The sequence below is a fragment of the Eupeodes corollae genome, chromosome 3 (assembly GCF_945859685.1).
Source record: "Eupeodes corollae chromosome 3, idEupCoro1.1, whole genome shotgun sequence".
In the NCBI taxonomy this organism is placed as follows: domain Eukaryota; kingdom Metazoa; phylum Arthropoda; class Insecta; order Diptera; family Syrphidae; genus Eupeodes; species Eupeodes corollae.
The window spans coordinates 73,906,122-73,919,038 of record NC_079149.1 but is presented as its reverse complement, the minus strand read 5'-3'; the positions used below and the strand labels follow the sequence as shown (position 1 = coordinate 73,919,038).

The 12,917-nt window shown below is 31.6% G+C and overlaps 2 protein-coding genes across 2 annotated transcripts; both read left to right on the top strand.

Annotated features, from left to right (window-relative positions):
- The first annotated feature begins 1,631 nt into the window (after positions 1–1,631).
- LOC129950582 (histone H3-like) lies at positions 1,632–9,787 on the top strand. The gene is made up of 2 exons (XM_056062512.1): positions 1,632–2,030; positions 9,377–9,787. The coding sequence occupies exons 1-2, from the start codon at positions 1,632–1,634 to the stop codon at positions 9,785–9,787; spliced, it is 810 nt and encodes a 269-aa protein (XP_055918487.1).
- LOC129952375 (histone H2A) lies at positions 7,202–7,576 on the top strand. Its single transcript, XM_056064930.1, has one exon. It carries the CDS (start codon positions 7,202–7,204, stop codon positions 7,574–7,576), a length of 375 nt encoding a protein of 124 aa, XP_055920905.1.
- Positions 9,788–12,917: the final 3,130 nt, after the last annotated feature.

Below are 12,917 nucleotides of genomic sequence, written 5' to 3'. Positions count from 1 at the left end.
AATCCGTAAAGCAACACATTTTTTTTTCAAAGAAGAAGAAACCAAACAAATGTTTTTTCTTCCTTTGCAAAAAGAAATATTTGTTCGTATCCAATCCGTAAAGCAACAAAACATTTTTTTTTCAGTTCGGAAAAAATATTTTTTATTTTTTTTTTTTTCAAAGAAATAGAAACCAACAAACATGTTTTTTTCTTTCTTTGGAAAAAGAAATATTTGTTCGTATGCAATTCTAATTTCTGTTAAAAGATGTGGTTATTTTTCAATTTCTTGTAGGTATATAGCAATTTTAAAATATTCTGGTACGAAGAAAAAGAAATATTTGTTCGTATCCAATCCGTAAAGCAACAAAACATTTTTTTTTCAGTTCGGAAAAAATATTTTTTATTTTTTTTCAAAGAAAAAGAAACCAACAAACAAAAAATGTTTTTTTCTTCCTCTGCAAAAAGAAATATTTGTTCGTATCCAATAATTTCTATTAAGAGATGTGTTTATTTTTCAATTTTTTGTATATATTCTAAAATATTCTCGTACGAAGAAAAAGAAAGCAACAAACAAATGTTTTTTCTTCCTTTGGAAAAAGAAATATTTGTTCGTATCCAATCCGTAAAGCAGCAAAAAAAAAAAATTTTTCTACGGAAAAAAGAATAAAATATGCAAAGCAACAAAAAAAATTTCAGAAAAAGGAATTTTATTTAATTTTTGTTTCCATTTCGAAAAAAGAATAATACAAGGAATAAAATATGTTTTTGCGACTAAAGCAAAAAAAAAAATTTTTCACAAAAAGGAATTTTATTTTATGTTTCCATTTCAAAAAAAATATTTTGGTACAAAAAAGTAAGTAAATTAGCAAAATAATTTTTTTTGATAATCATCAGGTATTTAGTATATACATACATATATTCATTGGCAAATGAAAAAAAATTAGGTATTTTGTTCGTCAACGGTGTATGATTTCTATTTTCAATCTCTTTTATATTTAATTGTGGTCCTGAAAAGGACCGATTGTTTGTTTCGAATAAAATTCTTAACCTCCGAAACCGTAAAGAGTACGCCCTTGTCTCTTCAAAGCGTAAACTACATCCATAGCTGTAACTGTCTTACGCTTAGCGTGTTCGGTGTAAGTAACGGCATCTCGGATAACATTTTCCAGAAAAACTTTCAACACTCCACGTGTTTCTTCGTAAATCAAACCAGAAATACGTTTTACACCTCCACGACGAGCCAATCGACGAATTGCTGGTTTCGTGATTCCTTGAATGTTATCACGCAATACCTTACGATGCCGCTTAGCTCCGCCTTTGCCCAAACCTTTTCCTCCTTTACCACGACCAGTCATTTTTATTTATTTAATTAAAAAAACACTTAAACTGAACTAGAGAACTGCACTGCACAAGAGTCACTGTTAAACTGTGGCTCTTCGCTCGAAATACCACAAGTATTTATACTTATTTTTCATAACAATTCTTAATTTTGATTGGCCAAATAAATCGACAACGAAAATGAAAAAAACAGTCGAACGGAAACATGAATAGCCAATTTAATGACTTAAACAGAAATCTACATTCGATTTTTCTAAAAAAATTGTGAACAAAAGTGTTGTGTTTATTAGTGAAGTGAAAAAAAGTGAAATCATGGCTCGTACAAAGCAAACTGCCCGTAAATCGACTGGTGGAAAAGCCCCACGTAAGCAACTGGCAACAAAGGCAGCTCGTAAAAGTGCTCCAGCAACAGGAGGTGTAAAGAAACCACATCGTTATCGTCCTGGAACAGTGGCTCTTCGTGAGATTCGTCGTTATCAGAAAAGCACCGAATTGTTAATTCGTAAATTGCCTTTCCAACGTTTAGTTCGTGAAATTGCTCAAGATTTCAAAACAGATTTGCGTTTCCAGAGCTCAGCTGTTATGGCGCTTCAAGAAGCAAGTGAAGCTTATTTGGTTGGCCTGTTTGAAGACACAAATTTGTGCGCCATCCATGCCAAACGTGTCACAATTATGCCAAAAGACATTCAATTGGCCAGACGCATCCGTGGCGAACGTGCTTAAATCATCGAGGTTAAAAAAAATATTCAACGGTCCTTTTCAGGACCACAAAATATTTAAAAGAGATATAAATGAATTTTAATTCAATCTAGTAATTACGTACCTATCGATTTCCACGATTTTTTTTTTATTTTAGGTAGAAAGATAATGTGATAATTTACTTTGAAGGCAAATTTTGAAAATGTTATTGCTTGCTTTCTATGCATAGTTTTTATCATACAAATGAAAATATTTATACCTACGCAAGCCAATGCTCGAAAATTTATGAATTTTGTTTTTCTTTTTTAATTATAGTTATTTTATAAGGCATTGCTTCTTTTTTTTATGTCTGAAGGCAAATTTTCAAGTAAGAATTTTTTTCTATGTACAGTTTTTTGTAATACTCGTAAAAATGTGAATTTGTCTACTAAGCAAGTCAATACTCGAAAATGTTTGAGTTTTGTGTGTTTTAGTTTTTAATATTTCAATGATGTATTTTATAAGTCTATGCTTTGTTTTTTTTTTATATATCTGAAGGCAAATTTTGAAGCAAGAAAGTTTTTTTTTCAATGTACAGATTTTTGTAATACAAATGTGAATTTGTAAACCTTGGCAAGCGAATATTCGATAGTTTATGAGTTTTGATTGCTTGATTATTAGTTTAAATTTTTGGTATTTTAATGTTTGTTATGGATTAAATATTTAATATTTATGAACAAAATAATATAAATATAGTTTTTCATTTGTTTTCTTGCTTGGGATAATGTTTAACAAATTTTCTAAGAAAAAGTCACAGCCTAGGGAAAAAATGCTACGCGTTTCATTACCCATATTGTTTTAATTTTATTAAAAAGAAATTAAGTAAGAATTTGATGAAATTTTTAGTTATTTAGTTTAAATAAACTATCAGCTTTATGTTAAAAATAATTTCAAGCTGAAAATATGTTTAATTTATTAAATATAAACATTCTTGTTGGTAAGTATTAAAAAAATACCACCAAACATTTACTTTAATTGTTATTAATGCATTGATAGATAGTGTTTTTTCAATCAAATTATTTATTAAATTATCTATTATTATTGTAAGAATAAATTTTGTCAATTGTTTTATAATATTTAGGTCGAAAAGACGTAAATTTTTGAAGTTTTAAGAGGAAACTAAGTTGCAAAAGTGTACAAATTATGTACAAAATGAATTTTTTGTATACCTTCGCTCTCTTTGATTCTCATTTAGCCGTTTCTGTAGGTGCGGATTTGGCGCAATTTTAACAAAAACGTGTTTCTATTTCTTAAAATTGTGCTCTAAAGTGATTAATAATAGTGAATTCAAAATGGCAGATACTGTAGCTACGTCTCCTGCAATCGTTGCGGAAAAAAAACCAAAAAAAGCTGCCGCCGCAAGTGGGTCAAAAAAACCAAAATCGGCACCAACTCATCCTCCGACTCAGCAAATGGTGGATGCGGCAATTAAAACATTGAAAGATCGCGGTGGTTCTTCCCTTTTGGCAATCAAAAAATATATTGCTGCTACTTACAAAGTTGATGTACAAAAACTTGCTCCGTTTATAAAAAAATATTTAAAAGGTGCTGTAATAAGTGGTAAATTAGTGCAAACCAAAGGAAAAGGAGCTGCGGGTTCTTTTAAATTATCGCCTAGTGCCAACAAGGAACCAAAGGCCAAGTCTGCTGAGAAGAAAAAATCTGCCGCCAAACCAAAAGCTGCCGCTGCTGGTGACAAAAAATTAAAAAAAGTGTCTGGTGAAAAGAAAGTAAAAAAAGTAGCCGCCACAACAAAAAAAAGTGCCAGTGCAGATAAAAAGAAGGTGGAAAAACCAAAAGTGAAAAGTGTTAAAAAAACGAGTGCAGTTAAGGCAAAGCCAACAAAAGCAAAGGCAGCCGCGCCTAAACCTAAAGTGCCAAAAGCAAAATCAGCCACAGCAGCAGCCAAGCCAAAAAAGGCAGTCGCTGTTAAAAAGGCAAAGAAGTAAAATTTCCATTTCAATGAAAAACAAAGTTGAAATCAAAACAAAAATCCACAGTCCTTTTCAGGGCTACAAAAAATATACTAAAATGAGATATAAAAACTTTTTTTTTTTAATTTTTTATTAAAAAGGAGGGAGAATTTTTGGACTATCTCGATGATAGCGTTGAGATGCGATGGGCTGGTGGAGCAACGGCGACGGGATAAGTGGTGAAGTGGCTGGATGCGATGCGACGTCGCCGCGCGGCCGGCGCGCGCTGTCGCCGCTACGGGACTACCACTACTGAACAAACGGAAACGTATTTTGTTTTGCATTTATTTTCGCGCTTTTTTGTTCTACAGAAAATACTTTTTTTAATGAAATAGGTATTGCAAATGCAAACTTCATTTATTTGTATTCATATGTTTTTCTCATTGGGCAGAAAGAAAGGAAATATCAATACAAATAAATAATATATTTTTGCGCCTATTTTCTTACTACAGCTGCTAGGCACGATGCGATTTGTCTGGGCGAGACTGAACAACCGAAAACGTATTTAGTTTTGCATTTATTTTCGTCCTTTTTTTGTTCTACAGAAAATAGTTTTTTTATGAAATAGGTATTCAAAAGCAAACTTAATTTATTTGTATTCATATGTATTTCTCATTGGGCAGAAAGAAAGGAAATATCAATACAAATAAATAATATATATTTTGGCGCCTATTTTCTAACTACAGCTACTAGGTACGATGCGATATGTATGGGCGAGACTGTACTGTTTATTTTCTACTTTTTTGTGATTGGACGCGATGCGATGCCTTCAACAATAAATATCTTTCATAGAAAATACTTTTACTATCAAATAAGACAACAACATATTTTTCTTTTTTTGCATTTCTCTAATACCTACGTAATTATTGAAATGTTTCCACGCTATGTGACTGTACACGATGCGTAGAAAAATACAAACGAAATACTTTGGCAAAATGTAGGTATTTGTTTTCATGTATTTTTATGGACTAGACGCGACATGACGTATACCTGCAACAATTTACAAAATTCTTAAACAAAATATCAAGAGTTTTGTATTTTATTTCAGGAATTACATATGTTTTTCATATATTTTTATCGACTGGACGCGACATGACGCATTCCTGCAACAAATAAAAAAATTCTTACACAATTTATCAAGAGTTTTGTATTTCTTTTCATAGAAATTACATATATTTTCATATATTTTTATCGACTGGACGCGACATGAAGTATATCCGCAACAATTAAGAAAATTCTTAAACAAAATATCAAGAGTGTTGTATTTCTTTTCATAGAAATTACATACGTACATCTGACATCAAAAAACACAAACAAATTTAATTCTCTAATATTTTATACCTAGATGTTTTTGCGACGCTACGTGACTGTACACATAGCGACATAACTGGACACGATGGGTAGAACAATACAAACAAAATTTATATTTTTTTGTTTTTAGTTGACTCGGCATGATACACGTCGTGTCTGGAACAATCAACAAAAGTAAGTTTTGTATTTCTTTTCATAGAAAATATATTTTGTAATCAAAAATTAAAACAAAAAACAATATGTATTCCACAGGCAAAGAAAACATACATTTCTTTAAATTCTCTAGTTTCTTATTAAAAATTTTGTGACGCTTCGAGACTGTACTCGATGCGTAGAACAATAAAAAAAATCTTAAACAAAATAACAAGAATTTTGTATTTCTTTTCATAGAAATTACATACATCTGACATCAAAAAACACAAACAAATTTAATTCTCTAATATTTTATAGATATTTTTGTGACGCTACGTGACTGTACACTGTACACATAGCGACATAACTGGACACGATGGGTAGAACAAAACAAACAAAATTATTTAATAAAATGTATTTTTTGTATGTTTTTCGTTTCTACTTGACTCGGCACGATACACGTGGTGTCTGGAACAATTAACAGAACTAACTTTTGTATTTCTTTTGATAGAAAATATATTTTCTAATCAAAAATCACAAAGAAAAACAAAATAGATTCATAAAATCATTCCACAGGCAAAAAAAATATATGTATATACCTTTCTTCTCAAATCTCTAGTTTCTTATTAAAACTTTTGCGACGCTTCGAGACTGTACACGATGCGTAGAACAATAAAAAAAATGTTTGTGTTTCTATTGGACGCGACATGATTCACGTGGCGTCTGGAACAATTTACAAAATTTATTTTTTTCATAGAAAATACTCTTACAATCACAAATAAAAATATTTATTTAACGAATTTTTCCGCAGGTAGAAAAAAAAATATATTTTTTTGTCAATTCTCTAATCTCTTATTGATATTTTTGCGGCCCTGAAAAGGGCCATTTTTGAAGAAATTAAATAAAAAAAAATTACTTCAATCACAAATAAAAATATTTATTTAACGAATTTTTCCGCAGGTAGAAAAAATATTTTTTTTTCAATTCTCTAATCTCTTATTGATATTTTTGCGGCCCTGAAAAGGGCCATTTTTGAAGAAATTCAATAAAAAAAAAATTACTTCGAGCTTGTGTATTTGGTAACCGCCTTTGTTCCTTCACTAACAGCATGCTTGGCTAGTTCACCAGGCAACAACAATCGCACGGCAGTCTGGATTTCCCGACTTGTGATTGTTGAACGCTTGTTGTAGTGAGCTAAGCGAGAGGCTTCAGCAGCAATTCTTTCGAAGATGTCGTTCACAAAACTATTCATGATGCTCATGGCCTTCGATGAAATTCCAGTGTCAGGATGAACTTGCTTCAAAACTTTGTAAATGTAGATTGCGTAGCTTTCCTTCCTCTTGCGCTTCTTCTTCTTATCGGTCTTGGTGATATTTTTTTGTGCCTTTCCGGCTTTTTTAGCTGCTTTACCACTAGTTTTTGGCGGCATTTTATTTTTATAATTCACTTCACTTTCACTATTAACGAACTGCACACAATGACGACTGAACGAGAACTGTGAATTTTTCTGAAAAACTCACGAATTATATTGTCTCTTTCCACAACGGCTTTCTAAGGCCACAACCCTCTTTTTTCTGTGTGCGAGCATACGAAAATTTAGATAAAAGACAGCGCACAGTTCGAAAATTTTGTCATTCTACAGTGTGCAGTGATACAGTGAACAGTGAAATAGTGAGCTCTCTTGTGTTTTTTCTTTTGTAAAAAATATTTAAAAAACAATAATATAAAATGTCTGGTCGTGGTAAAGGTGGAAAAGTGAAGGGAAAGGCAAAGTCCCGCTCTAATCGTGCTGGATTACAATTCCCTGTTGGTCGTATTCATCGTCTGCTGCGAAAGGGAAACTATGCTGAGCGCGTCGGAGCCGGTGCCCCTGTGTATTTGGCAGCTGTGATGGAATATTTGGCGGCAGAAGTCTTGGAATTGGCGGGAAATGCTGCTCGTGACAACAAAAAAACTAGAATTATTCCCCGCCATTTGCAATTGGCTATTCGGAACGACGAGGAATTGAATAAATTACTTTCTGGAGTCACAATCGCACAAGGAGGTGTTCTTCCAAATATTCAAGCTGTTTTGTTGCCAAAGAAGACAGAGAAAAGTGCTTAAATCTATGTAGTGACAGCAAACAAAAAAAAAACCGTCCTTTTCAGGACGACAAATAATTTCTATTAAGAGATGTGTATATTTTTCATTTTTTTTATATATTTTAAAATACGAAGAAGAAGAAACCAACAAACAAATGTTTTTTCTTTCTTTGCAAAAAGAAATATTTGTTTGTATCCAATCCGTAAAGCAACACATTTTTTTTTCAAAGAAGAAGAAACCAAACAAATGTTTTTTCTTCCTTTGCAAAAAGAAATATTTGTTCGTATCCAATCCGTAAAGCAACAAAACATTTTTTTTTCAGTTCGGAAAAAATATTTTTTATTTTTTTTTTTTTCAAAGAAATAGAAACCAACAAACATGTTTTTTTCTTTCTTTGGAAAAAGAAATATTTGTTCGTATGCAATTCTAATTTCTGTTAAAAGATGTGGTTATTTTTCAATTTCTTGTAGGTATATAGCAATTTTAAAATATTCTGGTACGAAGAAAAAGAAATATTTGTTCGTATCCAATCCGTAAAGCAACAAAACATTTTTTTTTCAGTTCGGAAAAAATATTTTTTATTTTTTTTCAAAGAAAAAGAAACCAACAAACAAAAAATGTTTTTTTCTTCCTCTGCAAAAAGAAATATTTGTTCGTATCCAATAATTTCTATTAAGAGATGTGTTTATTTTTCAATTTTTTGTATATATTCTAAAATATTCTCGTACGAAGAAAAAGAAAGCAACAAACAAATGTTTTTTCTTCCTTTGGAAAAAGAAATATTTGTTCGTATCCAATCCGTAAAGCAGCAAAAAAAAAAAATTTTTCTACGGAAAAAAGAATAAAATATGCAAAGCAACAAAAAAAATTTCAGAAAAAGGAATTTTATTTAATTTTTGTTTCCATTTCGAAAAAAGAATAATACAAGGAATAAAATATGTTTTTGCGACTAAAGCAAAAAAAAAAATTTTTCACAAAAAGGAATTTTATTTTATGTTTCCATTTCAAAAAAAATATTTTGGTACAAAAAAGTAAGTAAATTAGCAAAATAATTTTTTTTGATAATCATCAGGTATATACATACATATATTCATTGGCAAATGAAAAAAAATTAGGTATTTTGTTCGTCAACGGTGTATGATTTCTATTTTCAATCTCTTTTATATTTAATTGTGGTCCTGAAAAGGACCGATTGTTTGTTTCGAATAAAATTCTTAACCTCCGAAACCGTAAAGAGTACGCCCTTGTCTCTTCAAAGCGTAAACTACATCCATAGCTGTAACTGTCTTACGCTTAGCGTGTTCGGTGTAAGTAACGGCATCTCGGATAACATTTTCCAGAAAAACTTTCAACACTCCACGTGTTTCTTCGTAAATCAAACCAGAAATACGTTTTACACCTCCACGACGAGCCAATCGACGAATTGCTGGTTTCGTGATTCCTTGAATGTTATCACGCAATACCTTACGATGCCGCTTAGCTCCGCCTTTGCCCAAACCTTTTCCTCCTTTACCACGACCAGTCATTTTTATTTATTTAATTAAAAAAACACTTAAACTGAACTAGAGAACTGCACTGCACAAGAGTCACTGTTAAACTGTGGCTCTTCGCTCGAAATACCACAAGTATTTATACTTATTTTTCATAACAATTCTTAATTTTGATTGGCCAAATAAATCGACAACGAAAATGAAAAAAACAGTCGAACGGAAACATGAATAGCCAATTTAATGACTTAAACAGAAATCTACATTCGATTTTTCTAAAAAAATTGTGAACAAAAGTGTTGTGTTTATTAGTGAAGTGAAAAAAAGTGAAATCATGGCTCGTACAAAGCAAACTGCCCGTAAATCGACTGGTGGAAAAGCCCCACGTAAGCAACTGGCAACAAAGGCAGCTCGTAAAAGTGCTCCAGCAACAGGAGGTGTAAAGAAACCACATCGTTATCGTCCTGGAACAGTGGCTCTTCGTGAGATTCGTCGTTATCAGAAAAGCACCGAATTGTTAATTCGTAAATTGCCTTTCCAACGTTTAGTTCGTGAAATTGCTCAAGATTTCAAAACAGATTTGCGTTTCCAGAGCTCAGCTGTTATGGCGCTTCAAGAAGCAAGTGAAGCTTATTTGGTTGGCCTGTTTGAAGACACAAATTTGTGCGCCATCCATGCCAAACGTGTCACAATTATGCCAAAAGACATTCAATTGGCCAGACGCATCCGTGGCGAACGTGCTTAAATCATCGAGGTTAAAAAAAATATTCAACGGTCCTTTTCAGGACCACAAAATATTTAAAAGAGATATAAATGAATTTTAATTCAATCTAGTAATTACGTACCTATCGATTTCCACGATTTTTTTTTTATTTTAGGTAGAAAGATAATGTGATAATTTACTTTGAAGGCAAATTTTGAAAATGTTATTGCTTGCTTTCTATGCATAGTTTTTATCATACAAATGAAAATATTTATACCTACGCAAGCCAATGCTCGAAAATTTATGAATTTTGTTTTTCTTTTTTAATTATAGTTATTTTATAAGGCATTGCTTCTTTTTTTTATGTCTGAAGGCAAATTTTCAAGTAAGAATTTTTTTCTATGTACAGTTTTTTGTAATACTCGTAAAAATGTGAATTTGTCTACTAAGCAAGTCAATACTCGAAAATGTTTGAGTTTTGTGTGTTTTAATTTTTAATATTTCAATGATGTATTTTATAAGTCTATGCTTTGTTTTTTTTTTATATATCTGAAGGCAAATTTTGAAGCAAGAAAGTTTTTTTTTCAATGTACAGATTTTTGTAATACAAATGTGAATTTGTAAACCTTGGCAAGCGAATATTCGATAGTTTATGAGTTTTGATTGCTTGATTATTTGTTTAAATTTTTGGTATTTTAATGTTTGTTATGGATTAAATATTTAATATTTATGAACAAAATAATATAAATATAGTTTTTCATTTGTTTTCTTGCTTGGGATAATGTTTAACAAATTTTCTAAGAAAAAGTCACAGCCTAGGGAAAAAATGCTACGCGTTTCATTACCCATATTGTTTTAATTTTATTAAAAAGAAATTAAGTAAGAATTTGATGAAATTTTTAGTTATTTAGTTTAAATAAACTATCAGCTTTATGTTAAAAATAATTTCAAGCTGAAAATATGTTTAATTTATTAAATATAAACATTCTTGTTGGTAAGTATTAAAAAAATACCACCAAACATTTACTTTAATTGTTATTAATGCATTGATAGATAGTGTTTTTTCAATCAAATTATTTATTAAATTATCTATTATTATTGTAAGAATAAATTTTGTCAATTGTTTTATAATATTTAGGTCGAAAAGACGTAAATTTTTGAAGTTTTAAGAGGAAACTAAGTTGCAAAAGTGTACAAATTATGTACAAAATGAATTTTTTGTATACCTTCGCTCTCTTTGATTCTCATTTAGCCGTTTCTGTAGGTGCGGATTTGGCGCAATTTTAACAAAAACGTGTTTCTATTTCTTAAAATTGTGCTCTAAAGTGATTAATAATAGTGAATTCAAAATGGCAGATACTGTAGCTACGTCTCCTGCAATCGTTGCGGAAAAAAAACCAAAAAAAGCTGCCGCCGCAAGTGGGTCAAAAAAACCAAAATCGGCACCAACTCATCCTCCGACTCAGCAAATGGTGGATGCGGCAATTAAAACATTGAAAGATCGCGGTGGTTCTTCCCTTTTGGCAATCAAAAAATATATTGCTGCTACTTACAAAGTTGATGTACAAAAACTTGCTCCGTTTATAAAAAAATATTTAAAAGGTGCTGTAATAAGTGGTAAATTAGTGCAAACCAAAGGAAAAGGAGCTGCGGGTTCTTTTAAATTATCGCCTAGTGCCAACAAGGAACCAAAGGCCAAGTCTGCTGAGAAGAAAAAATCTGCCGCCAAACCAAAAGCTGCCGCTGCTGGTGACAAAAAATTAAAAAAAGTGTCTGGTGAAAAGAAAGTAAAAAAAGTAGCCGCCACAACAAAAAAAAGTGCCAGTGCAGATAAAAAGAAGGTGGAAAAACCAAAAGTGAAAAGTGTTAAAAAAACGAGTGCAGTTAAGGCAAAGCCAACAAAAGCAAAGGCAGCCGCGCCTAAACCTAAAGTGCCAAAAGCAAAATCAGCCACAGCAGCAGCCAAGCCAAAAAAGGCAGTCGCTGTTAAAAAGGCAAAGAAGTAAAATTTCCATTTCAATGAAAAACAAAGTTGAAATCAAAACAAAAATCCACAGTCCTTTTCAGGGCTACAAAAAATATACTAAAATGAGATATAAAAACTTTTTTTTTTTAATTTTTTATTAAAAAGGAGGGAGAATTTTTGGACTATCTCGATGATAGCGTTGAGATGCGATGGGCTGGTGGAGCAACGGCGACGGGATAAGTGGTGAAGTGGCTGGATGCGATGCGACGTCGCCGCGCGGCCGGCGCGCGCTGTCGCCGCTACGGGACTACCACTACTGAACAAACGGAAACGTATTTTGTTTTGCATTTATTTTCGCGCTTTTTTGTTCTACAGAAAATACTTTTTTTAATGAAATAGGTATTGCAAATGCAAACTTCATTTATTTGTATTCATATGTTTTTCTCATTGGGCAGAAAGAAAGGAAATATCAATACAAATAAATAATATATTTTTGCGCCTATTTTCTTACTACAGCTGCTAGGCACGATGCGATTTGTCTGGGCGAGACTGAACAACCGAAAACGTATTTAGTTTTGCATTTATTTTCGTCCTTTTTTTGTTCTACAGAAAATAGTTTTTTTATGAAATAGGTATTCAAAAGCAAACTTAATTTATTTGTATTCATATGTATTTCTCATTGGGCAGAAAGAAAGGAAATATCAATACAAATAAATAATATATATTTTTGCGCCTATTTTCTAACTACAGCTACTAGGTACGATGCGATATGTATGGGCGAGACTGTACTGTTTATTTTCTACTTTTTTGTGATTGGACGCGATGCGATGCCTTCAACAATAAATATCTTTCATAGAAAATACTTTTACTATCAAATAAGACAACAACATATTTTTCTTTTTTTGCATTTCTCTAATACCTACGTAATTATTGAAATGTTTCCACGCTATGTGACTGTACACGATGCGTAGAAAAATACAAACGAAATACTTTGGCAAAATGTAGGTATTTGTTTTCATGTATTTTTATGGACTAGACGCGACATGACGTATACCTGCAACAATTTACAAAATTCTTAAACAAAATATCAAGAGTTTTGTATTTTATTTCAGGAATTACATATGTTTTTCATATATTTTTATCGACTGGACGCGACATGACGCATTCCTGCAACAAATAAAAAAATTCTTACACAATTTATCAAGA